Source organism: Zonotrichia leucophrys, chromosome 1A (genome assembly GCF_028769735.1).
Source record: "Zonotrichia leucophrys gambelii isolate GWCS_2022_RI chromosome 1A, RI_Zleu_2.0, whole genome shotgun sequence".
Lineage (NCBI taxonomy): Eukaryota > Metazoa > Chordata > Aves > Passeriformes > Passerellidae > Zonotrichia > Zonotrichia leucophrys.
The window spans coordinates 47,900,298-47,927,792 of record NC_088170.1 but is presented as its reverse complement, the minus strand read 5'-3'; the positions used below and the strand labels follow the sequence as shown (position 1 = coordinate 47,927,792).

At 39.1% G+C, this 27,495-nt stretch overlaps 1 protein-coding gene across 4 annotated transcripts in view; it reads right to left on the bottom strand.

Annotated features, from left to right (window-relative positions):
- The window catches only part of MET (MET proto-oncogene, receptor tyrosine kinase), a 90,442-nt gene that overhangs the window by 27,085 nt on the left and 35,862 nt on the right, over positions 1 to 27,495 (bottom strand). For all 4 annotated transcript variants that reach the window (XM_064702684.1, XM_064702685.1, XM_064702682.1 and 1 more), the window contains exons 4-10: positions 17,793 to 17,927; positions 16,255 to 16,428; positions 10,806 to 10,966; positions 9,519 to 9,621; positions 9,175 to 9,311; positions 6,679 to 6,852; positions 5,689 to 5,788 (exon numbers count right to left, since the gene is read on the bottom strand). In XM_064702684.1, the coding sequence (XP_064558754.1) occupies positions 5,689 to 5,788; positions 6,679 to 6,852; positions 9,175 to 9,311; positions 9,519 to 9,621; positions 10,806 to 10,966; positions 16,255 to 16,428; positions 17,793 to 17,927 (984 nt within the window). The remainder of the gene's footprint in view (positions 1 to 5,688; positions 5,789 to 6,678; positions 6,853 to 9,174; positions 9,312 to 9,518; positions 9,622 to 10,805; positions 10,967 to 16,254; positions 16,429 to 17,792; positions 17,928 to 27,495) is intronic.

Below are 27,495 nucleotides of genomic sequence, written 5' to 3'. Positions count from 1 at the left end.
GTCTGGTCTCTGAAGCAGAAGCTTTCAGAAAATGATAAAAATCTAATAATACTCTTTGGAGGGGATGCAATGTGACTGATTGGTAAGGTCAAGAAAAATCTTATTTGCAATGCCCTTATTGGTACATGATTTGACATGACATTTTTACCTTGAAATTGGTTTTAGCAATTGAAGAATATGACGGTTTAGTTTTCAAGAAATATTGGATTGAGGATCTCCAAGAAAACCCCCCTAATTCAATCTATTGCCTTCTCAATTAAGATACTGCCTATCACCCAGCACCTTTAACTTTTATTTAATTAAACTTTAAAGTAGATTCACTTTAAAAGCTAAGCCTACATTTTTCTTGTGACAATAATCTACATCTGAAGACAAAGAGGAAGAAAAAAATATAAAAATTATGGAGCATTTCACAAGCATAAGTAAATGCTATACCCCAAAGGGAATAATAATCCATTGCACAATGCATATGACTCATCACTTAAGGTATGTATTCTTGTTCCATTTGTAAAATATGACCCTTGAGGCAATTAATTCAAACCTGACCTACAGAACCTGAACTCCAGTGCCCAATTCAATTCTTTTTCATCTGATAGAACAACAGGAAAAGTATGAGGGAGGATCTCCGAGCTCCAGAGGTCTCCCAGCAGCTGACCCAGATTAGAGGGGGGCAGTTGGGTGTGTATTACAGGATCTGCAGCTGTCAGAAAGGAGAAAAGGGCCAATTCGTTCCTTCATAAAAAGTAAACTTTTGGAGTTCCAGTGAAGAATGAAAGATGAATGAAGTTAAAGACAGACCTGGAGACTCTCCAACCATCCTTGCCAAAGGATGATTTCTCAATAGAAAGAGAAGAAAATACAGATCCAACATGAAGAGAAGCCCATTCAGAAGACTTTTCTGTGTAGAGCATATCCTGAGGGTTTTTCAGCGAATTCATTGCCTTTTGCTGCCATTTTGGGTGGCACAATGAATGATCCTGATGTATTGGTAGCCTTTTTATTTTCGTTTTCTTTTTGGATGAAGGCATGAGAGATGATGCTTCTAGTCTATCAGACCATAAAATGTCTCTTGTTCTGGGGTCTGAGAGCCAGCCCTTTGCACGACATGGTCAATACTGACTGGGAGTCCAAACTCCTCCCTGGGCTTGGGGTGGTCAGTGTACCTTGTAGCACTGCATCCCTGCCACCCTGGTGATTTCACACAGGGGCTTTCCCCTGACATCCCTTGCTGTCCCCTTTTCTTGGCAGGAGGTGTGTGGGAGCTACAGATTTGGCACAGAAAGAAAGATGAATTTTCCCCTCTGTGGGGGAACACTTCACTGGGATTCTTTGTGCCCCGGAGTCAGGAGAGATAGAGGATCCAAGCCTAGGAGTCTCTGGATAGGGAATCATGAATATCTTCAATAATCTCACACTTGCTATTTGCACTTTACAGGGAATTTGTTTTATCATTATTTAATACATCTAAGGCAGACACTCACTGCTGAATTCTAGGCATCTTGATGAATATGAGTACGGATTGCTTACAGACTTGGAAACATTGAATGAACTTTAGACTCTTTTAAAATTGTCCTGTAAAACAACAGGAAATGGCATGTGGCAGGGAAAAATTTAAAAATGCTGAAGAACATTCAAAAGACTACTTACTGAAGAGATAATTAAAAGTATGTGGAAAGAGAAGATGTTGCATAGCTACAGAGTCAGTTGTTGAAGGTCACGTAATCAAAATGCTTCTTCTTAGTTTTGCAGCCTTGCATATCTTGGGACATTCATTGTTAGAAGAGATTAGGCAGAGGGAATATATATTGAAATTAGCTAATAGGTGGCATATTAAAAATGCTACAAGAAAGGATCTCCAAATGACCACTTGTTCATTTTGGGGGAATCAAGGCAAACTACAGGCTTTCAAAGAAAAAAGCATTACTCCCAATGCTTCAGAAGCAGAAGAGTCATCTAGCATGACTTACAGCACAGGTTCCTCACCAAACACTATTCCAAACTGTGCCTTGGGTATTCTCACAGGCACAATGAAAGGAGGGAAAAGCTGCTTCCCTGCTTGTGTACCTCACACAGGAACTGGATATGTCAACAGAAGTGAGAAGGTTTCTGTATTCTTATGCTTTCTCTAGAGCTTTTAAGAATTTATGCAGCACTGCCTATATTCCGTTTTTTTTCCATAGTTGGAACAAATGATCAAACAAACTCATGACATAGAAATTAAAAAAAACACATTGCAATTATTGAAACATATGGTTCAATACATTTTTTCACTCATTGAAATAAATTCAAAGGAGGCAAAATATATTATTTTGACAGTATTAACATAAAATGTAATATAAACACAACAAGTGTGAACACAGTACTGAACATTTCTAAGGAAATTTAAATAAATATGAAAAAAATACAGTAAAATAGAAACAAGGCATTTTTTGCTCTTTAGAAGAAAAAGTTTCAGAGATAGTAAACTACAAACATGAATGCTGAAAAGCTCAACTTAAATGTTTCTTCTTCAGAGGGCTGACATACGGTGCCCAAAACTTTTCAGTCTCAGTGAAACGGCACTTATAGGAAGTTCTTCCAGAAAAACTTTGTATCAGTTGTACCACTCACCTCTACCACTGGGATGGAAAGAGGCAGAGAAAAGCAAATGCCCCAGGGCATGTCTGCTGGCTCTGCTCCCTGAGACTTTGGGATGCAGAGCATCCCCAACACTCCGGCTGTTTACAGAAATGACCCTCCACCTACATTGTGACTCCATCAGGACTCTAGGCCACAAAAACGTGAGGATGGAGAGCTGACAGGAAAAGGTGAGACCCATTTTAAATTCGGCACTGCCAGAGTTTCGTGATCTGAGAGGTGGCTGAAAGAATGAGAAGAGCTCTAGCAAACAATATTTATCAGGAGAATTTGGAGTGGTTTGGTTGTTTTAACTGGAAAAGAGAAAGGTTGAATCATAATTTAGTGCAAATATATAAAATTAGCAGGAGGGACTGATTATCTGTTGCTTGTATCCACAGAGGGTTAAACAAGAAGATAGGTAATTAGCCACAGGATTTGGGTTAATTATTAGAAAGAAGTCTTTCCAAACCACTAGGTAAGCAGGTAGAGCAGCTCTCTCTAAAGCTTGTTTAAGCAAGATTGTGAAATTTCCTTCACAAGGAGCTTTAATAACAGCCTAAACAAGTATCTGGTAGGCAGTGGTCTGGGCACATTTGCTCCTGGCACAGGGAAGTGAGCCATGCTTGGCTGCTCTGGTCCCTCCCAGCTGTGTTTTCCTTTGATGCTTTGGGATGTGTCTCAGTGCTGGCTTTGGTTTTCCCAAGAGCCAGAGTTTCTGAATGCTGACAAAAGCAGCTTCTTGGAGGAGGCTAGTGAGAGAAAACTTAAAAGAAAAAGGGCTTAAATAAAAATTTAAAAAATGATTCATTTAGCTATCCTCTCCCAAACTAAGGAAGCCAAAAGACTCATTACCTCAGCTATAGCACTTCTTGAGCACTTCTTTGGTCTGTTCAGGAAAACAACCTGTCTTCTCTTTATAAAAGGGATACTTGGTCTGGATCTCTGCTGGAAATAGTTCCTCATTGTTGTTTATTTTAATAATGACTGTATGAACTTAGGGTTTTTTGGTACATCTCCCATGCAGAGAGCCCAGAACTTCCAGTGCAGGATGGGTAAGACTACAGCCATAGGCATCCTGCCCCAGAAATTTCCTCAGTTACACAGTACAATCCTGTTTTGCCACTTATAAATCTTCCATTTCTACCAGAGAATTAATACTCTTCATTTAGAAATATGCTTGAGGTAGAGAATAGTGGCAGAACAAATGGCTGCCACAGAGGCAGAGAATGCAACTGAGTGCCAGAAGCCTTTAATTTCAATAGAGCAAAAATATATTGCTTGGGCAATGTCAAAGTATAAAACACTCTGGATTACAATCCATTTGAGGTTATATTCCACCCTTTGTGCTGGGAGAATGAACTTGTGTACAGCTGCTCATACACTGGGGCAATTTCTTAGAGATCAGCAGTGGCAGGAGATTTGTTTGTTGGCAAATGTCAAACACACTGCACGGTATGAAAAGAAAAAGAGTAAAGGAGATAATTCTGACTGACAAATCCATGATTTTTTTTCAACAACAACTTAAAGGCAGAATGAAAGCAAAACACTGCTCAAGGTTGCTCCCCAATTTTTGGGGGAAAGAGTAAATTCTATGGTGTTTATTGCCTGGAGTTGCCAGTCACTTTTGGACAGTGTATTTTCTTTAAAACTTCAGATCTTTCAAATCTGTTCAGATTCTAAGAAGTCCTAAATATTTGACAGGGTGTACCGTATCAGGGCTTGAAGAGAAGCAATACTGCATATTCCCACAGGGGAATAGAAAAAGCAAACAAATGATCTTTGCACAAAGCAAAATCTCAAGACTTGATTTCTGCAACAATATTTCCCTTCAAAATCCTTTGTGCTTAGAAATAATTATGCTCACATTACTCAAAATCTAATAAATTTTGAGTTTGGTAGATTTCACTGGAAGATTTTATTTTCTGACTGATGGGTAAAGTGACTTTTTTGATAACACTTAACACTGTGTTACATTGGAAAGGAACTGATTTCTAGATTAAAATCTGAACCTATTAAATTACAAGCCACGACTACATGCTGCGGAAATTCAGGTCCTGACACTCATAATATTATACAAATTAGGATCATAAAGAATATGATGACCTTGAAGCTATAAAAGACTGCAAATTTGCAGGCGTACCATTTAAAATGCATTGAGCAAACCTAGGTCTGATAGTTAGAATTCAATTCAGGAAACAGTGTATGATGATCATTAGAAATAAGCTCAGAATATGAACAGTAAGTAGCATGTCATAAAGAGTGTAGGTCAATTTAGCAATTTAGCTCCAGTTAGACTAAACAAACCTTACAGGATAAGAGAATGTTGGAGGTAGAACAAAAATGTGTAGACAAAATCTTACAGAAGGCAGTTTCAGTAAAACTAGATGGCAAATGCCATCTTTGCCCTATAAGAATTAAGGCAGGTCATATAATCATATCTGTGTTTAGATTTGGACACTGTGTAGTGTTGACTCAGGAACAAAAAAAAAAAAAAGAAAACTTACATCTCTGATTGACACCTGCTGTTTAAGCAGAGGTACCCAATTGCAAGACCCCAAATCCATCTTAAAACTTAATGAACTTATCAAAGTTAGGACAGATTTCCCCAAAAGAGATTTTGACACAGAAATTGTTAAAAATGATGCTTAATTTTGATTTTATATATTTACTCCTCCTCTTCCTTTGATAGGAAGAGTCACCCACAGTCACCACTTGGTCATCACAGTAGTGCCTGAACTTGTGGTGTAATCTGATATATCTATATTGCATTGCTGCAAGTTTAGTCATTCGATTTGTATTGTTAAATTGAAATATATAAATCTTCTTATCAGATACTGTACTAGCCTTGTTTCTTTGGAAAAGGTTTATTGGAAACAGTTGTTTTATCCTCACCTTAATTGCAAATTTGTTTTGCATTTTTCCTGTACAGTGAAAACAGTCTTTGCAGAAAACACCAAAATATCAGTAGAAGTTTCAAGGCAAAAGTCAAAGTATTTGGCTGAAAATTCACAACCATTCCCTACACCAAGATGAAAAGATAACAGATTGTGTTCTCTAAGATCGACTCACCACAGAGAAGTTCATTCCTAGTTTAGGTACAGTAATCACCATCTGAGGAAAGCACACTGAGTTCAAGTTGATTCCCTGAGCTGTGATTGTACTTCCACCACTAGGAAAATCCACCAAAAGAAGAAAAAAAAAAAGGAGGGAAAAGGAAAAGAGAAGATAAGTAGAATAAATAACTGCTGTGATAATGTAATGTTAATTACAAATTATATTTTAGAGTAAATGATAACATAAAACCATAATTAGGGATATGCATTGGGTAAATGCAAATACATAGCTTTGAGCAGTGAGATAATTTTTCTGGGAAACAAATTTTGCATTTACTATAACAACTAATCAAAAAAGAAAAACAATTTTTAAAACTGTGATAAGCCAGGGTATAAAACAAATGCATAAATTTTAAAAGAGGTTGCTTTTTTTGTACTTTGTATTTGCTAACTTACTTATTTCACCTATTGTGTTCTGTGGTGCTGAAAAAGGTGTCTCTTTTACTGCTGACATTTTTTTGGCAAAGGCAGATGGCTTGGATTAGAGCTACTGGGACCATAAATTTGTCACTTGAAAACACACACATTCTAGCATACATATATATTCATAATGTTTATATAGCACTGGATTTAGACTATTTTAAAATCCATTTGCTCTCCTGAGTCCGCTGACTTGTCACATTAAATGATTTTCCTCAGCAATCAGTGTAATGTCCAGACACAGCACAGGAGACACACTTAGCAGTGCAGTGGGTATCTCAGTGGGACATCACAGGTAGGCTCAGCAGCAGCTAGGAGTGAAATCAAAGAGAAAAGAGGCACCCTTCCCCCTTCTCCTTCACCTCTGAAAGGAAATGATTTGCCCTCTGCAACTGCACCATAATAGAAACAATTGGCACGGAAGATAGAGATAAAAATGCAATTTCTTTTGATAGATTGCTGAGCTGCATAGCCGTTCTTAGTTCATTTGCTGCTTTTCTTATTTATATAAGAAAATTTGACTCACCTAAGAAAAGATTTGGCTGGATGAATTTTTAAAACAACTGGGTCTTCTCTGTATGTGAAATGGCTGCTTGTGTCTCGAACAGCTTCATCGATTTCCATTCTTACACGATATTCCTGGGGAATTTGCTGTGCTGGAGTGTAGCACTCCACAGTGCTCGCCGATATGCTGGGAGGACTGAAAACAGATTGCTTGTCACCATTATGAAACATGTACTTGGCTTAAAACACTGTCCTTTACTGAGCCCCAACCTTGCCTAAGGATCTGTTCGTAAAAAAGTCATTGATTTTCCTGCTGGATAATCAGATTGCAACAAGTAAGCATGGCATAAGGTAGAAATTGCAACAGCATGGCTTAAGCTCAAGATTAATCTTAATTCAGTTGACTTGCACCTTCCTGATGGAAGGTGTTGCCCCGGTACTGGTGACAACCCCATGAGCCCCTGAACCCTGCAAAGGCAGCTTCCAGCCTGGAAAACAAGAGCACGCTCCACATTTAAGGAGAATGACTTGATCTGCTGTAACAAATAATGTAACCTCTTTCAAATCCACAGGACTTATTCTGTGTTAAAAGCATCAAGTAAGGGTGCTTGTGTGGGATGCACCAGATGCTGAGGGGCAGGCAGAGGGCAACGAGAAAGAAGGACAAAATTCAAGAAGAGCTGGCTGAATTCAGTGGGATATTCATCTTTCCCTTGCTATCATGCCTGGCCATGGAAGTCCTCCTCCTCCTACATGAGCTCAGTGGGAGAGTGGACAGCAGGAGGATCCTGAAGTTTGAAGCATATGAAATGTGGCCAGAGATAGCAGGGCACATCAGAGACAAGGGTGGCAACTGACTGGGGAGTAAAAGTAACTCTGCCAGCTGGTTTCAGGGATTTGGCCCCAAGCACATCCATGGGCCATACAAGCGAGGCTGTTCTCATAGAATGTAAGAGATGTTAGACAAAAGGGACATTTGCTACAACCTCTGAAGCTTTCCAGGAAGGTGGGGTTCACCATAAGGGATAGCGATTCATTCATCTGTTTCTAGAAGCTTTTTAATGTCTCTTAAAGGAAAAAAGTAAATCTTGCTCTAGCTGCCCTCAGAACAGGAGAAAGCTGCCTGTTTTGCTAGAGAAACAGCTGCCTTGAGAAACTGGTTAAGATTTACACAGAAGTCTCCAGGCAACTTGGCTAGTGAGAAAGACGGGTACTGGAGATGCTTACTGGAAAAGTCTCAGCTATTGTTCAATACCTAGAAAGTCTCAATATTGTTCAATATTGTTCAATATTGTTCAATACCTAGAGGTCCACCTGACCAACATCTGCCTCTGAGCTGGCTGCTGTCCCATCCCCATAGTAGATGTCTCAAATGAATCATTCCCAAAAGGCTCATTTATTTCTCCATTAGCTGACAAAGACACCAAGAAATGCAACCCTAACTATTAATGAATAGAAAAATCATGAAGATCTTTTTAGTGATCACACTTGAATATCTAAATCCTTTTCCTTGATTTAGTCAGACTTGGCTGATTTGATCAAGAACATAGAATAAATAATTTAGCAGTAAAGAATAAATTTAATCTCTCCTGACTCTGAGTCTTGTGTTAACTAATAGGCTACTTCTTCCCCATGGTCTCCACAAGTGTGAAGTTTTACCATTATGATTTTCCATAATCATCAGATGATGCTCAAATTTCAGAGGAATTGCTGGATGTCCTGTTTCTGGAACACAGTGAGCCAGATTCTGCCTTGTCCAAAGAGGTGACAATTTTGGAATCACCCTGCTGTTCCTAAGCAGAGAACCAAGTTGGATTTGTGCCATGGTAGACTAGCTACCAAATTCAGAACTCATCTGCCCATAGTGGAGAATCTGTGTTTGGTGACCAAACCCATCACAGATTTCTGACTGAGCTCCTGCTGGATCCAGTACAGAGCCACAAGAAATTCTGGCTTAAACCTCCAAATTTTCTAAATACCAGGAGAAGTATGATGCCGCCAAACTGATGCTGCCTCTGTTTTGTAGGCTGTTCTCTGACAGCAGTGCAGAAATGTCTATCCCATGCATGGGATGGACATTGTCACCCTGGCCAGGTTTCCACCCAGGCAGGCAGCAGGAAATGGTGACTTGTGCTCACTGGCTGCTCACTGGCAGCTGCTGCATGAACAGCAGCTCTTGCTAATACAGGAGAGAGAGCTGAGTGTGTGGGAAGCAGGGTGACAAAAATGACAGGAAATAAGCAGTTTCTTGTCCATTAGAAGCTGATTTGACACTTCTCTATGCAACCTTTTAATGAGGTTAATGAAGACACTAGAGAATAAACAAGACTTCCAGAAAACTATAGTTGCTTCTAGAAATCTTTCAAGTATCCTAAACTCAGGATACTGCTTATTATAAATTCCCCAATAAGTAACACAAGAAGAGGAATGCAGAAGTTTGAGTTTGTTTTTTTAACTCCAAGGCTTTTAATCAAGACATTTCAGTATTAAAGGCATTGTGTTTTAGTCAGTACATTACCTTTTCAAAGTGCATGGTTGCTCACCAACAAAAATCCTCATGGATTTCCCACTGTCTAGGTATTTTCCAGCTATAGTCAACAATGTTCCTCCAGATTTGGGGCCATAGGTGGGAGATATACTTGTTATTACAGGATTCTAAGTGGAGGTAAAAATAAAACCAGTGGATTATGAACATATTTTCAAAATGTTGAGAGGACTTAAAACATTTGTTAACATTTCCATGAAGTAACAATAAAGCCAACATGGATACAGAATTTACTATGCTGGACTGGACTCATGAGGAGTCCATAACAGTTAATATTGAAGCTAATTTTGACTATAAAATTTTAATCTAGTGCTTACCACGTATGAAAATGTATTGAATAGTGTTTTGCCATGTCCAACAGAAACACTACTGGATATATTAAAACCGGGACTTTTTGCAGCAGGAACTGTGCATTCCAGCCTTTAGAAAACAAGGAAAAAATGGGATTACATTTTTTTTTCTGATTGATTTTTTCATATTAAAATAGAACCACTTCAAACTCATAATAATGAGGAATCCATACTAAACAGATCATCAATCTATGTGCACCACAGACATTTCAGAAATAATAGCTAAAAGAACTGTAGGCCTCTTCCTTAATAATAAATACAAATGCTGTGGACCTTATAATACTTGGCCACAGAAAATAATTTTAGTATATCATATACATTTCAGAAAAAAGAAGCATGACAGAAAAAAATAAATACCTCTACTCAATGGCTGATGGTTTTTTAAAATTTTTCCTTTAATATCAAATTTTGGCAGACAATAGCATTAAAAAATGAATCATATACACAAGTTTGTTACAAAAAAATTAAACATTGCCAAAAATTAAACTTGAACTTCTGCAGCAGCATATGTCAATGTATTATATTGCATTCACATATCTCATATATAATCTAGTCTCATTAAATCATCTTGTTTCCATTGAGACTGTTCAGAACAGCAGTTAGGAGAGTGCTCAACACTTCTGGAGCACTTGCTGGAGTATCTGCACTGCCGTGTATGTGAACTGCAAAGCTGTGCCACGATTTGTGCATTGCTTTGGTGGTAGAGAGAGGATATTCACTGAACTTGCATTTCTGCAAGATAAAAATCACAGTAACCTCTGTCTTGAACTTAACCCAATATCCCTGTGCCTCAGATACTTATTTCTGAGGAGGAGGAGAGGTGCACTTGAGGGTCATAAGCCTCTGGATGACGAAATACCTGCATCTTCTCACACTTCCCTGGAGCAGCAGCTTTACAGATCAGGAAGACAGAGGTGACATAACTTAACCCAGCAGGATCCCAGCCAAAGGAACTGCCCCCTTTTCAAACCTTTGAATAGCTCCATTCTTGCCAGCTTTCACAGATGTTGAATAGCATTTCACAGACAAATCCGAAAACCTGCTGCAGGAGCTATTGGCATAAACTAGATTTATTTCATCTCCATTTTGAGCATTCTTTTTCTTGGTGAGTTTATTAAACCATGGCATTTCTTCAAATTTAAAATTTCAGAATCAGAGATGATACTTATAGGCTGAATGTTTGTATTTGCAAAAAATTTCATACCACATAAAGAACATCTGTATAAATGAAAATTAATATTTTAGGTTTCTTACCTATTTTTGTTGCTAGATTTCGCTTCCAGAGGACAAATTTGTCCTCCAATATGGACTACTGTATTTTTTAATTCAAATCTATTATTTTTGCTGAATCCAAAGTCCCATCCACACAGTGTCAATTTTGTCCCGCCTTCTATGGGAGCGCTGCTTGGGAGAATCTGTTAAAAAAATATTGTGTTAGTTGAATCAGATTTTCTTGAACTTCACTTGGAGCTAAAGAATGGGCAAAGGAATAATTTTAGAAAAGCATTTCTTTTGGTACACTATGTCCTAGCATTCATCTTAATTGTTCTTCACCTTTCATTTGTCACATTATGAGCTTTCTATGACAGTAGCAATAAATAACAAAACCTGTACTGGAAGGCTTTGAAAGATAGTGTTTAGGGGCACTGAACAAGCTGTGCATTGTAATAGTCTTTTAAATCCTGCAGTTCTTGTCTTTCACATCTTATTTCTGCTGTGTTAAACACACAATATACTTATTTTGTTAGAAGCTGAATGCTGAACACAAAAGAGCCCCCAAATGACCGTTTTTTGCCAGCTTGATGAAAGTTGCGTTCAGAGTGAAGTAGCTTCAAAGACACCATAATCCAATATTGCGTTGACTGTGATAAAGTTATCATGACTTCTGCTATTCTTTCCTTAAACGTTTTACATTTGGTCACCTCTAATTCCAAGTTAAAAATAAACTGCCCCTCAGAAACACAGAGACAATCTACAAAGGAAATACATTTTTTTTTTGTATGTGTGTGTGTGTATTGTAAATTGTCCTGTAAAATATAACAATGGTGGGAAAAACGTAGGAACACTATAGAAGTCTTACAAAACTCAGTAAAAGCACCGGTTAGTACTGTCACTAAAACAACCCCAAAACTCACCAAAAAACCAACCAAAAAGAAAATACATTAGTTCAGGAATTATGAGGACTTTCAACAATACTGCACAATTTTGCAAACATACCAGTACCACTAGACAAACAAAAAAGAATGAAAGGAATGAGAGACTGAATTTATACTTGTGATTATAGTGCCTAAGTATCTTAATGCTTTAGTGATAATAATTTTGCCCTTAAAATGCAATACAGCTGTGTCCTTCAAAGGACCCGGCTTAATTTTCAAGCTGAAAGGAAAGTGTTTGAGTGATACTTGGCTATTATTTCATCTGGAAATCCAGTAAGACAGCACATTTCTTTTCAACTCTCTTGTAGTTATACTTCAAGACTCTCACAAATGAACTATTGTAGATAGAAAGGCAGCTGAAGAATACTTCAAAAGAATTATACCATATACTATATATGGGGAAATTTACTGCCCTCATTAGAAACCAGACAAAGAGTCTGACTTAAAATGCACTGAAGCCAGGAGGAACCTTTTCTGTTTTAAAGAGCTTTGAATCAGCTCTCAAGGAGCAAAGAGGGAACCTATGCAGGACCAGCACTTTTGTACAAATCCGTAAAAAGGGAGTGACACACAACTGCTGCTATGAGCTTGGAGCCATTCTGTGCCCACAAAATCTGTGCTATTCCCAGGTTTTACTTTTCCTTGTTTCTTTGGAGTTTTCTTCTTCAAAATCTGGATTTGACTTCAGATTCCAGTTTTCCACTCTGCTCAGTATCTCAGCACAATATCTGTTTTTGAAATAGCAAAATCCTAGCAGAAAATGAAATTGCTCTGTGGGAGTACAGGATGTCCCGATGTTTTGTACAATACATTGACATGTGGCATTTGAAGAGTTTGAAATGTTATCCACAAGTTAGCAAAATAAGGGCTTCACAAAGCCATACAGAATAAAAACTGAACACGTTTTTAGTGATCTTACATGGCAAAAGAGACTTGTGATAGCAACCTGTGTGCCTTAATTGAGGGGTACCAAGTATTTAGTACATTTTGCCAACAATTTTAGGAGGCAACACCTCTAAGTAGATAGCAAAATATAAAGAAACAAAAGATCAAAGTATTTTTTTAAAGTTCTGCCAAACTCCCCTGTTTTTATTCAAAATTTATATTTGTTCCATTTGTTCTGTATGATGAAATGTCTGAAAATCAAATGTGGTTTTCCAGACTTTTTCTTGAGAGTGTTGAAAAGAACGGACAGTGAATCTCCTGAACCTCCTACTGAGGTATTTGTAGGCCTCTTCTGTGTACTTACATTGCACTGATAGTAACAGAAAACAATAAAACCAGTTATAAATGCTATGAAATGCAGGATTCAAAAAATATTATGTTATCTCCACTGATAACATGGAGCAAGTCCTGTCATTCTGCTGCTTTCTGACTTTTGGTAAAGGGAGAAAGTTAACTTTTTGTTTTTGGAAAACTTTAAAGCATTGTGTTTTCCTTTTATTTATGTTGACAGCTAATATCCACTTAATATATTTTTGGAAGAAAATACCTATTTATTAAAGTTTTATTAGCACATTCATTTTAATTCAAAGACAAGAACACATGTGCACAACCACATGTGAAATTTCCAGCAAAGCCTCCAACCTAAACAGGCAGCAGAAGGCCTGATGTTCTCGATACGTCTGATACAAAAGCCAGCTAAAATGACTCACTTTAAAAACAACAACAAACCATGTCAGATTTTTAACCACAACAAAGAATCAGAAGGGAGCCCAATTTATTTCTTCTTTTACACCCTTCACCTTTCAGCGTGACCTGAACACCACGCGCAGATGCCTGCAATTTGTTCCAGCACCAAGAGATCTCCGAGGAGACTCCCTCCTGGCTTCCCTCTAGAGCTGCTCATCCAGGCTGATGAAAATCCTCATTGCTGGCAGAGGCAGGGGGTGGGAGCAGACTGGGAGCTGGGCTCTGGAGGGGATGTGTTCTAGCACCTGCCCTACTATGCTGCCCATGTCTGGGCAGATTTGGCTGCTCCTCTCCAACCCACAGCTCCAAGGGAAAGTGCTTAAAGCAGGGCAAAAGAGACAAAGGATCTGCAGGACTCCATAGGAAAACACTGGGCTTCTTCTCTGCCATCCCTCCTGAGAGGAAATTTTTTTTTTTTTTCCCATTGTACACCAGTCTGTATAACAACTTGGGAAAACGTCACTGAAGATTAGTTAGCTAACATCCACTGGAGCAGACCCTCAGGGAGCAATCTGCTCCCCTCAGGTTAAAGTGATCATATGACATTTCTCAAGCAATCTGTCCCTCTGAAAGCTGCAAAATATTAGGGAGAGGTTTGGACTGAATTTCAGATACTATGCAAAGCAGGTCATCCTCCGTTTGTTAGGAACAAAACGAGCTTGTTTCTTACATTTTATGCATGTGAGTTTCAAGACAGATCAGAAGATGATGAATAATCTGTTTTATATTTTTTTCAGTAATCATGTTAAATGTCATGGTCCAGTAGAGCATGAAATTTGTCTTAACAGCTAGCAATCCAATGGATTTAAGTATCCAGCTGCATTTTTTTTCCTTACAAGCCTTCTGGAAGCAACTTCTACCAACATCGGCATGCAGTAATTCGAGATTCACTTTCAGATCCATCAGTGTCACAGCTCTATATTCATTACAGGGGTAGACTGGGCTTGTGCTGAGCAGGCTGGGCTGAGCCATGTGGGGAAGGGAAGCACCTACCCAGCCTCACACCCATTCCCACTGCCCCACGTCCAAGGTGTGCTCCCCTCCCAGCCCTCACAAGGACTGCAGAGATGGCTGTAGGGGATACACCTCTTGCTCTAATTGCCTGTGCATGGGCTCCAGGCTCTTGGTTCTTTAAACTGCTGAGTGAACACATTCAAAATTGAAATTAAAGAGGTCTACATGAGTTCAGCCCTTCTGAAAATCAGAAACGAAGCAGTTCAGAGCCTGACAAATACTTTTTGAGCTATGGAAATATACAGCCACTTCTGGAAAGTTTGCAAACAAAAAAACATTAAGGGTGCTTGAGCTCTAGAAAAGATGAAACAAACTGTGCAGGACAGGTGAGCACCTTGGGCCTGCAGAGGTACAGAAAAATATATAAGAGCTAATTCTCACTGCATACCTTTGAATTGGTGACTGAATCTCATACAGACTAAGGCTGTAAAGGATTGTTTCACTATCTAATATAAGCATTTTGAAACAAATGTGGTTTTGTATAAAGGAAAAGTAAACTGTTCACATTCTGCATTAGCAAGTTTTGTGCATCTCCTCTGCCCTAAGTAAATGGCCATAGAAGGCAGGCAAACCTCCCCTCCCCCTTCCATTTTCCATCCATTTTGGGTTTGATTCCTATAACTCTTCATTGTTTTTTCACTGAATTTTACCTGTGTTAAATGTAAATTTTGTGACTGAAAGGTGAACATGGAAAAAAACAACCCTGTAAACATGTTTTTGTATACTTCTTTCTAGATTAATAGCAGTTTTGTCTAAAACATTAAAACTTAAAAATACTGTTGTACATGAAATCATATGCCTGGATGAAAGAAATACATTATTTATTTAAAACCCACTTTTTTCTCCCTTTCTAAGAGTTTGGCATATCAAACTTTCATGTCTGTTTATAAGTTGTCTTCTAATAAAGGAAAATGTATTTTTAACTACATGATGTAGTTCAAATGCACTAACATAAGCGAATGTGGCAGTAAATGCTACCAGAACATTTTATGCTTGTCCTTCCCTTAGATTTCTAGTCCATCAACTGCCCTACAAACCTCTGCTTTCACAGTCATGTCACACTTCACAAGGGAAGATTTGGTTCCATGTACAGTACAAATCCTGCATTAAGCATAGCTGAATTAAAGCAGGACTCTGCCAGTGCAGCTCCCTGCTCATCCGTGCCTCCTTGTTGTCCCACACCCTTGATGAGCTCTGGCTGGCTGGCAGCAGCCTCTGTCTGCCCCTGTCCTGGGGGAGCAGCTACAGGCTTGCTCCTCGTTGGTGCCAAGTGGACCCATAGGAAGAAGGGGACAGGAAGGGACATTATGGAGAAAAAAAACTTCCCAGGAGCTTGGGTAGGGGAAAGAAGGGGTTTTCCTTAGAAAAAAACACCAGGCTTTCCTCCAACATTGGAGCCAGCCCGGGGGTGGATGAAGAGTGGGAGCCAGAGCCCTCCTGTGCTGGGTCAGGCTGTGGTGGCTCTGGGCAGGAAGTGCTTTTCTCCACTTTTGTCTCTGAGAGAAGCCCAAGAGGAGGGACGCTCCTTTCTGTGACTGGCTTTGCTGTCAGACCCCTGCCAGGCTCAGACCCATCTTGTTTCCCCGTCAGAAGTGCTTTGTAGGGCCAAGGATCTCCCAAGGCTGGTAAGGATGATCAGACAAACCTGTCCATCCATGAGCATCTCAGCCCACAGTGCTCAGGGAGACCGTGTGCATCCAGTCAGAGGATTCATGGACATCACGGCTGAGGGGAAGTTGAGGAAAGCTGACAATTTATCATGATTACATGAATATAAAATGTCCACAGAGTGCAGACTGTTCTTCCCTCAAGAGATAAATGCAAGAAATCCACCTCTTTACCTCATAAACCCTAGGCAAGCAGGTGTCCTGGGTCCAGGTGTTACTGGGGCACTCGGAAGACCTGAGGCACTGCTGGCTGCACCAGCCACACTCCATGAAGGCTGGGGCCAGCAGGCACTGGCTGCAGGACCTGAAGTGATGGCAGCCTGGCCCCTTCAGAGGGATCTTTGTTATCTGTCGATGGAGAGACATGGTGCATACAGCCTTTTAATACATGCACTAAGTGGCAAGGAGAATCTCTATTTATGCATAGCATGCTGGTGCTACTCAGATTTCAGATGTGCAAGCCACAGTTCGACTTCTCTTTAGCTCAGTAATTATAGGATCTTATAAGTAATTTAACTGACATGATTTTAAATTCGCTTGGGAGAAACCCTAAAGGCATCTTAATGTTATATACAGTTACTACCAGCATCTGGTGTTTACAGCAAGATAGCATTTTTTGCTGATGGAGAAAGAAAGCAGCAGCATGCTCCTCCCAGTTCTGTATCTCAGTGTGCCTTAGTTTATACAGTGTATCTCAGTATGCCTTACTTTATACATTTGTAAAAATAGGTATGATGGCTATTTTAGCTTTGGTGAGGCTGTATTAATAGCTGTGGCACACTTACAGCATGTGACTGCCCATGTACTTGTTTTTTAACACCTATCATCAAAAATCCCATACTTTACCTAAAATACAACTTAAAATTTATATTACTTAAAATATCAGGATAGCTATGAAATAGTCACTCTAAACATGTAAGAATTATTTTTGGTCAAAATATTAAAATCAATATATAATTACATTACTATATAAGTGTCTTATATTTCTTTATACTTCAGGACCTTCCTTAAATTTATTTTGTACATTTTCTGAAGATCACTCTTATAAATAACTCATACATTTCTAGTAAATGATTAATAACAATCTTTATGGCTGATGTATTTCTGTAAGTCCTTATAGAACTCAAGGGGTCAAATTATTGCTTACGATTATGGTTTAGGATTATCCGTAATATTATCTGCTGATGTTTTAAACCTGTTCTTCAATGCATATCTACTTATGACAATAGCATATTTATGATGGCTCTTCATCTTTTATTAACTCTTTGTAGACTACATGCTAAAATAACTTTCAAGTCTTACTGACTTACAGTTTTAAAGACATGCATGTAACTCTAGCACACACAACTGTCCTTAAAAAGTCACAATGCTGTGACACAAACCAAGAAAAGCCAGGAAACTGAGCACCATTCTTTTCTTAAGCCATTGTGTGTTTTGTCTTTGCAAGCTCTTGAATTAGGGACAGGTTTTCAGCCTTAAAATTTGCATTTCCTGGCTTTTGTTGGTTTATATCACCAGCTCCTACATTATTTAAGCATTTCTCAATATTAGGCTGCCAGTTTGTTTAGCAGGGGAATAAATATATCTTGGAGAAAACGTACACCCCCAGTGTTCTGAGGGAATGGCAGGGCTGTGGGGATGCAGTGCAGAAAGCAGCAGTGAGAGCAGAGGTTTACACAGTGCACAGGAGGATTAGATTATGAACCACTCACCTTCTTCCCAGTCACTACCAGGGTATAGCCATCATCTGCTAATGAATTCTCGACAACAACCTGGGGAGAGATGGGGTGGGAGTCCAGCTGAAAGCTGACATGCGGAGTTGTGGATTCTGAACGGGAAACCACTATCTAAGAAAGAAAGAAATTTTGAAAATCAGCAGGCAGTGTGTAACCCAAATGCAGGCTGCTCAGCTGTCTCATGTTCTCTGCTTGCATTAATTACTTTGCATTACATTGCATAATATTTTGCATAATGTTCCATCATAATCTGATTAAACTGCTATAAAATCTACTTTATTTAATACAGCAAAATCATGGCTGTTGGAGGATCCTCAAAATACACCATGTTTATTAAAATATGCAGGAGTCACTGCATGCTTCCTAGTCCTTCAATTTCAGGTATTTATACGTCACCATAGCTAATGAAGAGACTGACCTTTAGTCAGTCCTATACATTTAAGAATGAAGAATTTTATCTACAATGTCTATTTGAAAGAATCTTAAAACTCCAGGTCTTCAGAAGTCAAAACCATTTCCTTCTATTTCCACTTTGGTCCTTGAGTTTGAAAAGCAAACTTTACCCTGTGTCAACCTTGCTGCACGTGGGGCAGTGAGATTGCAAAGCTATGTCAGGCACTGCAGGTCACGCAGTGGGCACCACTCAGAGCCACTCTGAGTGCCCAGAGCTCAGCAGCCAGAGCTGCCCAGATGGCAACAGCTGCCAGGCTGCTGCTCTGACAGGCTCCTTGCAAGGTTTGGCTGGGCACCCTCAGCTCTGGCTCCTGTTGGTTTCTGTGTGAGCCAGGTGACCAGGACTGAGCATTCAAAGCACTTCTTAAATGACAGGGAACAGTGGAGGCTCCTTTATGAGATGCTTCAAAATAGGAGCCTAATTTAGTCATCCTGAAGCCCCTTTGCAAAAACCTTCCCTCTCTCTCTCTCTCTCTCTCTCTCGATTTCAGGAGATCTTAGGGAGATTAGTCACACCGCTATGAAATTCCCTCACTACTCATCTCTCTGCATCTTGAGTTACCTAAATTCTTCTGAGAATCTGGGCCCATTCCTGCAAACACACGCCTAACTTTACTACTGTAACTTTGTTGACTTTAACAGGATGAGTCATGGCTGTTAAGCAGAGGCATAAAGCATCTGCAGATCGGGGTGGATATTTGATAGCAACATTTTATAGGCTTGGGCCTGCAATGCAGAAGGATGTGCACCCAAATGTGATAGCATCAGACAACAAAGGCAGAGGATTGTTTACATGAGGGAAGATCATGTTCATGTTTCAAAAGCTGTATCACGTGTAGTTTACTTAAGGAATTTAGATAATCAACATTTGCTGAGAAGTTAGGATTCAATGGGGCTCATTATTTAAAAAGATTGAAGCCATTCTGGAAATAACTTGTATGTCAAATGTTTCATTTTTTACTATAATGAAGCTTTTCTTCTGACTCCGAAGGCAGAACCAGAACAGCCAGGACATTGACTTACACAATTTCACTGGCTTTTCACATTGCCAAGGGCTTTCAACAAGATGGCTGACTCCAAAACTAGACTTAGAGATGCTGTAATTATAGCTGCTGTTTTGATGTAATTCAAGACTTAAATAAAATATATGAGCAGTTAATTCATGCCGATAACTGCTTCACATCCCAGAGGTATTTTTAGTTTGGAGTTGCAAGAGGCTTTTTTTTTTGTTAAAAATGAAACTGGCTTTGTTACGGGCTTTGCTATGGATTTATTTCACAGCACAGAAAGTACAGATTTTAGAAATCAATAAAGTATGATCGTTTTTGGTGACACAGAAGTATGGTCTCTGACTCAGTGTAATAGGGCATGAGCTCTGTTTTTCTATTCAGGACAATGAAAAATAGAATGGACTGGAAAGCTGCATGAAAAACCTTGATTAATGTTGGCATTATGGGGAGAGGTAGCACCACAGCTGCAAATACCTTTTTAGTTGATCATTAGCCGTGTCTCATCTCGAATACCCACTGCTATAAAATGCTAAGAATTCTTTTCCATCATTAATCCAGGCTTCCTCTTATTGCCAAGCATTCTTTCTGATTGAGCCACAGTGTTAACTCTTTAAATACATCTGCATTCCAACCTCAGAGCAATACATGAAAATTTGGATTCCATCTCTACAATCTTGGAAAAATTACTCAGTACGTTAAACACTGACTGACCTTTATTTTACTGAGGTTGATAGTCAAATCACCTGCTCAAAGCCCAAGTGACTAGACTTTGACCTCATGACATACAGGGAGCTCAGATTACACTTCCTAGCACACAGAATGAAAGTTTGGATTTTGCTTAGAACTAATCTACCAGCCTACAGGGCTGCTATAACAGATACTAGATGCAAAAATGTTCTTTTTGGTCCATACAACTGTGTGATTTTTGCACACATCAGCCCAGTCCTTGAAATTCTATCTTACCCTTATCCAACATAATCCTGAAAAAAAAAAGCAATTTGAAGACAGCTTCTACAGCAGGAGGAAGAGGCTACTTAGGACTCCAGTGTCGTTCTCATAAAGCTCTGATTTTTATAGCTTGGAACTGAGCTGGTATGTGTGCAGCATAAATTTCATCTGTCATGGACACACCGACATACAGGGATCACTACCATGAAAATTGTTCAGTATTACAGGAGAACTTTTCCCTCTGCAAAGACTATAAAATTCTTGGGGTTTTGGGGTGTCTTTTTTGGGTGGGGGGAGGGGGGAGAAGAGTGGGTATTGGATTTTTTTTGGCTTTATTTTCATTTTAGTAATTAATTTATTAACCATTCACTTCTGCAGTGCGTAAGAGAAATGAAAGCTTATTTCCATGCCTCCACTCAAGCAATTAGGCATGAGGGAAGGTCTAGCACAGGTAATTAACCAAAGCAGAAAAAACAGACATTTGTAGTAAATGGTCAGTGACTGCAATAGTAAGAAGTCACCAGAGGTGCTGTACAGGCTGTCTGTGCTGGGGTCCAAACTGTTCAATACATCCATAAATGAGCTGGAAAAGTGGTTTAGCAGTCCAGTGATAAAGTTTTGTAATGATCTGAAGGTATTCAAGGTGGTTAGGATGAGGATAGACTATGAAGGATGGCAGAAGGACTTTACAAGACAAGGCAATAAAATGGCAGATGAACTACAACAATGATAATTAATTTAAAGCAGTATATGTTAGATAGTTATCTAACTGCTTAGCAGCAGCCAAAACCAACCTAATAAAAACTTATAAATTATCAGAAAAGGATTAGAGAACAAACCAGAAAACACCCTGATAATGATATCAGGATAATGATAATGATATCGTGTTAATTCATGCTTGCCTGAAACTTAAAATCTCTGTGCAGTTCTACTTGCCTCCTGGCAAAACAAAGAGCATGTTAAAAAGGGGAAAAGCTCAGAGAAGGGTAAGAGAGATGATCAAAAGGCTGCAATGAACAATGACTGAGTATGGTACCTGTGGAATCTCTATGATGAAGGAATAGAGAACCATGAGTTGGTAGAAACCAACCCTACACTCTCTCTTCTACAACCACCCAAAAGGGGCTGTGGCCAGCTCGGGGTTGGTCTCTTCTCCCAAGCAACAAGTAATAGGAAAAGAAGAAATGGCCTCAAGTCGCAGCAGGGGAGGTTTAGGATGTATTTTAGGGAATATTTCTTCACTAAAAGGGCTGTCAAGCAGTGGAACAGGCTGCCAAGAGAAATGGCTGAGTCTCTGGTGACTCACATGTAGAAGTGACACTTAAGGGCATTGTTTAGTTGTGGACTTGGCAGTGTTAGGTTAATAGTTGGACTCAATGATACTAGAGGTGTTTTCAGTCCTAAATGATTGTATTATTCCACTATTTAATTATAATAAAAATTCTAAACACCACCAGAAGACAAAAAAAAAAAGACTTGGGTTCAAAGCAAACAAAAGAATATGACATCCTAGCAATATGTGATGACCTATGGGACTCCCTGTCAAAGGATAAGAATGAAGAGAAATGCATATCCAAAGGCAAAATGCACAGGTACATGGAAAGAGCTAAAGAGACAACAATCAATAGCTCAGGAAATTCCCAGAAAAGAAAATAGTTGGGAACTTGAAGCAGAAGGTAGCTGTGTGTGTCTGGGTCACTAGGCATCCTCTAGTCAATACCACTGGAGACAGAGCACTGAACTATATGGACCCTTCATTTAAATCCATGTGGCTCTTCTGGTATCTTTAGAGAATCATGTTCAATATCACTAACTACAACAAACACAATATTTATGTCTCTCTATTTAGAGAAAAACACACAATTTTCTTCCAGCATTGCTTAGACTACTTCCATGAAATACTTTCATGAAGATAACAGACAACAGTTGATTAATGAATGAATATATTAATGTATTCTTTAATACTGGAAGTCAGTGATCACTTAGGTCCATGAACATTAAAGTTATTAATTTAGATATTATTTCATTGCCATCAGCTGGTATTAATATTAAATATGAAGACTTGAGTCTAAGTTTGTGTGTAATATGGCAAATTAAGACTGTAATAACTTGACTTGAAAACCAGCATGCAACAGCTTATTTTAAAAATCATTCCAATGCTCAGTTGTGCTAGTCAGCAGGATTGAATTACAAATGTAACTGTCTACATGTTGAAATATCTTTTGCAAAAATGAGAGGCCTTCTAAAAGGAATCCAATCTAAGTATCATGTTGTTATTTTTTTCCCTAGATGTCTGGCAGGTGTATGCCATTATCCAGCAGAGATAGGCTCAGGGTTAACTATATTCTGCAATGCCTCAAATGCCCTGGGATATGCAGCCTAGCCTTGCAAAGGGCACATATGTAGCTCTCTAAATGCTGTATATCATTCTAATCCATGAAGAATATAATGGATTTCTTCTGAAGAGTGTAAGCTTTTCTACTCAAACTGAATATTAAAACATATGTGCTCTCAAACCAGTTATTCAGCACCAGGTGTTAATTTTAATTTGGCTACATGGATTTTGCATTATGCAGTGTTTGATACCTTTTTTTCCCTGGGAGAATCAAGATACATTCTTTACCACAGAAAGAACTGCTATCATAAATGCCAAAAGTTGAGCTATCAATAGGAAAATGCGGCTTATCAAGAGTTACCACAGTTTTCTGTTGGCTTAAAAATGAAAGATGGAAGTATTGCAGCTACTCACATTCCTACAAATGCTTGCTTGTACAGTTTGGGTGTAGGCTTAAATAGGTCAGACTGCCAATATTGAAAAGCCAGATGAATTGCTGGGCCCCTGAGATGGGACAAGAGTGGGCACTGAGGAGAGACTTTGCAATGACTCCGTGGGCATCCCATCACTCTTTCCCCCTCCAGGCTCTGTAGGGTTTAAAGCCCATGCTCATATATTTCTTGACCTTCTTGCACTTGGTTCAAGTGCAATATGGCTTGCCACTTGCACAGGTGGGTTTATCACAACAACATTTGTCTAGAGGGACAGGAACTGGATCAAGAGGAGTTTGATAAATTCAAAGGTGCATATGGCTTCTAGTACACCATGGTATAAACTGGATTTGACTGAGCGCAGTGAAAGATGCAAAGCTCTGAATTTCTTTGCTCTGTGTCAACTCATTTTGCTGACAGGCACCATGGCTCTGAGTCTTGATTCCTAGAGTGGTGAGGTCTTGCTGCTTTGCTGTTTGCAAAAGGAGAGCAACTTTGAAGACTTGGCTCTCTTGCTGAATTCTGGGACAAATTTTCCCAATCCTTGAATGCAGTTACAAATAAAAAGCAGATGTGATGGGGTTTTTTCACTGATTTCTGTAGCACGCATTATGTTCCCTGGCATGTAGTCTATGAAAGCAGCTACAACACATGCTAAGTTCTCTCTTTTTGGGGAAATGAGATGTGTGTTAAAGTTTGGTGGTGGTGTTTGTTTTTAATCATAAGTATTCCTGGGAAATGAGTGTGATTTTCAAGTGTTCTGTCTACTTGGATGTGAAAGACAACAGATTTGTGCTCAGTGTGTGAGAATTTCCCAAACCATTGATTTTTGAGTGCCCCGTTCCTATTCCTCATAGGACAGAATCAAAGGCAACAAAAGAAATGATAGGGCAGCAGGTTAAGGAAACCCCAAAAAGCTCTATCATTCAAAGCAGAATGAAATTATGAAAGTCATTGTCACAGCATACCACAGAGGAGAAAACAAAAATAAATTAAAAAAACAGTAAGCAAAACTTTGGAGAAAGGAGTCCACAAACAACTACTACGTGCCAAATACGGGTGCAATTTCCAGCTCAGAATATCTTTGGGTCACTAAGTGCCAGAAGCTGGGGGTACTGAGAAAGCTATGACTGTGTGCTTACACATGTCTCATACCTCTCCCTTCTCCATCTTAGGCCCTGCCAGAACTCTGCTCCTTGAGCCTTTACTATAACCCCATATAACCTTTCTTAGCAAAAAGTCTGGTAAAAAATACCGGGATATAATGGTTCTCGAGAATAAGGCTTGCATTAATCTGTACTGTTGCATGTCTAACAAGTGCAGAGAGCCCCCTGGGAGGATGAGTGGCCTGTTGCCTGGTGTGCAGTACTCCAGCAAGGCCTATCTGTACCATCACACTTTGGTTTTTGTGCCCAAAGCTGTTTTCTGTCCAGAATTTGTTCAGACATGACAGTGCATTACCATGTTTTGCTAATGCTTGGCTTTTCAGCTAGAGCTGGCTCGTGCTCAGCCAGATGGGACAGGACTGCAGCCAGCATGTGGCTGATGGCACCTCAGAGTCTATGTATGCCCATGGGAAGGCCCTTTCCTCACCTCCAGAAGCAACAGGATGGATGGATGTCCCACTGAACCATGAAGATGAGACGGCCCATGGTGGGCTCCCTCATTCTGCACCACTGCTGCCCCGCTGTGCACTGAGTTTCACTGGTATAGTCAGAAGGATGAGGTGGGCCTGCTGCCAAAATTGCATCTATAGAGAGTGGTTGCCCATTTTAGCTGCAAAACATACAGTGAACACTTCTCTAGTCCCCTCTTCCTCAAGAAGGCCACCAACAAGCAGTTGTGGTGCTTTTGCTGGGGTGCTACAATGCTGAGGCCAGCTTCAAGTGTGGGGGCACATGCACTGTTCTGCTTCCAAATATACACTCAGGCTGAAATCCAGCCTCTGCTACGTCAAGGGCATTGACCTCTAGTTCATTGTTATGGCCAGACCAAATGTGAGCTTCCAAGAATAAATCTTGGTAGACGTTCCCATATCCCACACTTCCCAGAGCTACCACAAAGATTTCCCCTTCCTGAAGAACTCGTTTCATCATCACTCTAAAAACACTCTCTGAAATATTCATTATTTCACTCTCTGAAATAATGCCGATTTTAGGTAGAAAAAACCAAAATGCCTTGAAACCAAGAAGAAAAAAGAACGATGTTTTATCTCAATATATCATGGAGCTGGTTTTTTTTTCCAGAAACTATAATTTCCCAAAATACTGGCTGGTATATAAGTGTCTTTTCTAGCTGTGAGTTGTATTCTCAGAGTAGTTTGGTTTGAGCAGAATAAGGCTGTTTTACACCAGCTGAAAATCTGATTCCCTCAGCTCTAGCAGTGTGACTGGGTGCTGTTTTCTAATCAAATAACCACTGTGAAATACCTGATTCACTTTGCACCCAACAGCTGTAGTTACAGTCTGTGTTCCCAGTCACAGTCTGAAAACAAGCACAATAAGAAAGGCTGAAACAGCTGCAACTTCTCAGCAGAAAAAAAAAAAGAGAAGGGGAAAAAAAAGTTTGTTGTCAGGCTCCAGCTTAGGAAGGAAGTAAAACCATTTTTCTTTTCTGTCTCATGCATGTCAGCTGTCTTAGAAAAATTATTACTGGTCTGTTTTGTAACAGAAACTCCACAATATTTAGTAAACTACAAACTCCAATCTATTCATGGCCAAATACAGATTTGACATTTCTGAGGCAGCCAAAACATGCTCAGTATGTGAATGGGCTGCAGTACTTTTCAGGAGAAATCTGGAATTCACCTCATGGCCCTAATTATCCTCCTTAGAAGAACACATGCATCTTCTGTATTTGGACCATCCAGATTGATTTTATTTTAGTTCCAGATTTCGGCTGAAAAAAAAGAAACATTTAGTGAAGGAGGCTATATTTACTTTCCAGTGTTAGTGCTTTCCAAAGCTGTTCAAGTGAATAATTCTATTTTATCAAACTGAAAGCAAAAAACAACAGGTGAGTATTCCTTGGTTGGATAAAACATATATATCTTGCATTCTGATTATTACTGGTTCTTTAGAAAGATTTTTTAAAATAAGTAAAATGTGGGCTATGTTCTGAGTTGGGTTATTAGTAATGCTATAAGCTTTAGGGAATCACTTGTGAAGTTAGGAACTATTCATTGTGATAAATCCCTAAATACATTAAAACCCCAGAATCTGGCAGCCATCACCTACAGAAGGAAAAACGTACATGTTAAATCTATTTAATCTATGAATTTTGCAGTAATGCTGTGCTATAACCATGGGGTAAAGAGATAAAAATAGATGGAGATAGAAATAGAGTTGGAGACAAGAGGAATGCAGGAAGGTAGAAAGTGATGAGTAGAAGAAGAAAAGCAACAGGAGATGGAAAGATGACAGGAAAGAGGAAAGAAAAAAAAGACAGACTCAAGTGGTTGGCCGCTGATCAAGTATAAACAATTATAATGGGCGTATGACATTTTCAAATAAATTTCTCTCAGGTTCAATAGCTTGCTGCTGCACCTATTTGCTCCCACAGCACGGGCTTGGATCTACAACTCAATTTAGATGACAAGATCACTACGTTTACAAGAGGTCCCCCCCCGCCACTTCCCCTCCCCCCCAAATCTTTCATAACAACTACAAGAAACCCTAAATTAATATAGCAAAAATGTGATTCAAATGTTCATTACTTTCACCAAACTGATGCATATCTGGACACTTCAGGGTGTGGTCAAAGACAGAGATACTGTATTACTACTGATTTTAATCTCATGGATGGCTGCTAGTACTGAAATTTATGTCAGAAACCAAATTGTCTAAATATAGTAAGGTTTGGTATTTCAAAGAAGATACAAGATGAACTGGGTGCACTTCAAGGGCTGAGCTGAATTTCTAAATATAGAAAGCTATACATGAATATTTTTTTCATTTGCTTTTAAATAGTTGGCACGATAGTATGTTCTCAAAATACTAACACAATGCAACCAGTTTTAAAACAGGTTCCCTGATAGGGAATTTTGTGAGTAATTTTCACAATAGAATTTTGTGAATAATTTTCTCTGAAAGCATGCCTGTGTCTGAAGTCAGCTTTGAATAGCTAAAAGTTACAAGGAAATTGCACAGGAAAATTCAATTTTTGCTTGTACAAAGACCTAAAAATATCAGTGCAAATGACTGTGCAAAAGAAGTGAAGAGCTGAGGATTCTTTGTGATATGTTCCAACAGATTTGTGAATGAAACAAAAAAGAACATTACATTTCTTTGCTAAAAATGTGTGGAAGTCTTTGGGATATCCTTTTGATGAATTAAACCATTGTTAGATTATCCTAATTTTTTTTACCCATTTTACTTCAGTGATGGTCATATAGTAGATAAATTTTTAATGATCTTAATCTCATTGCTGTTAATAGCTATATTTCCATAGAAACACTACAAATCTACTTTAGTTGGGCATTTCCTAACGAATATGTTTGAAAG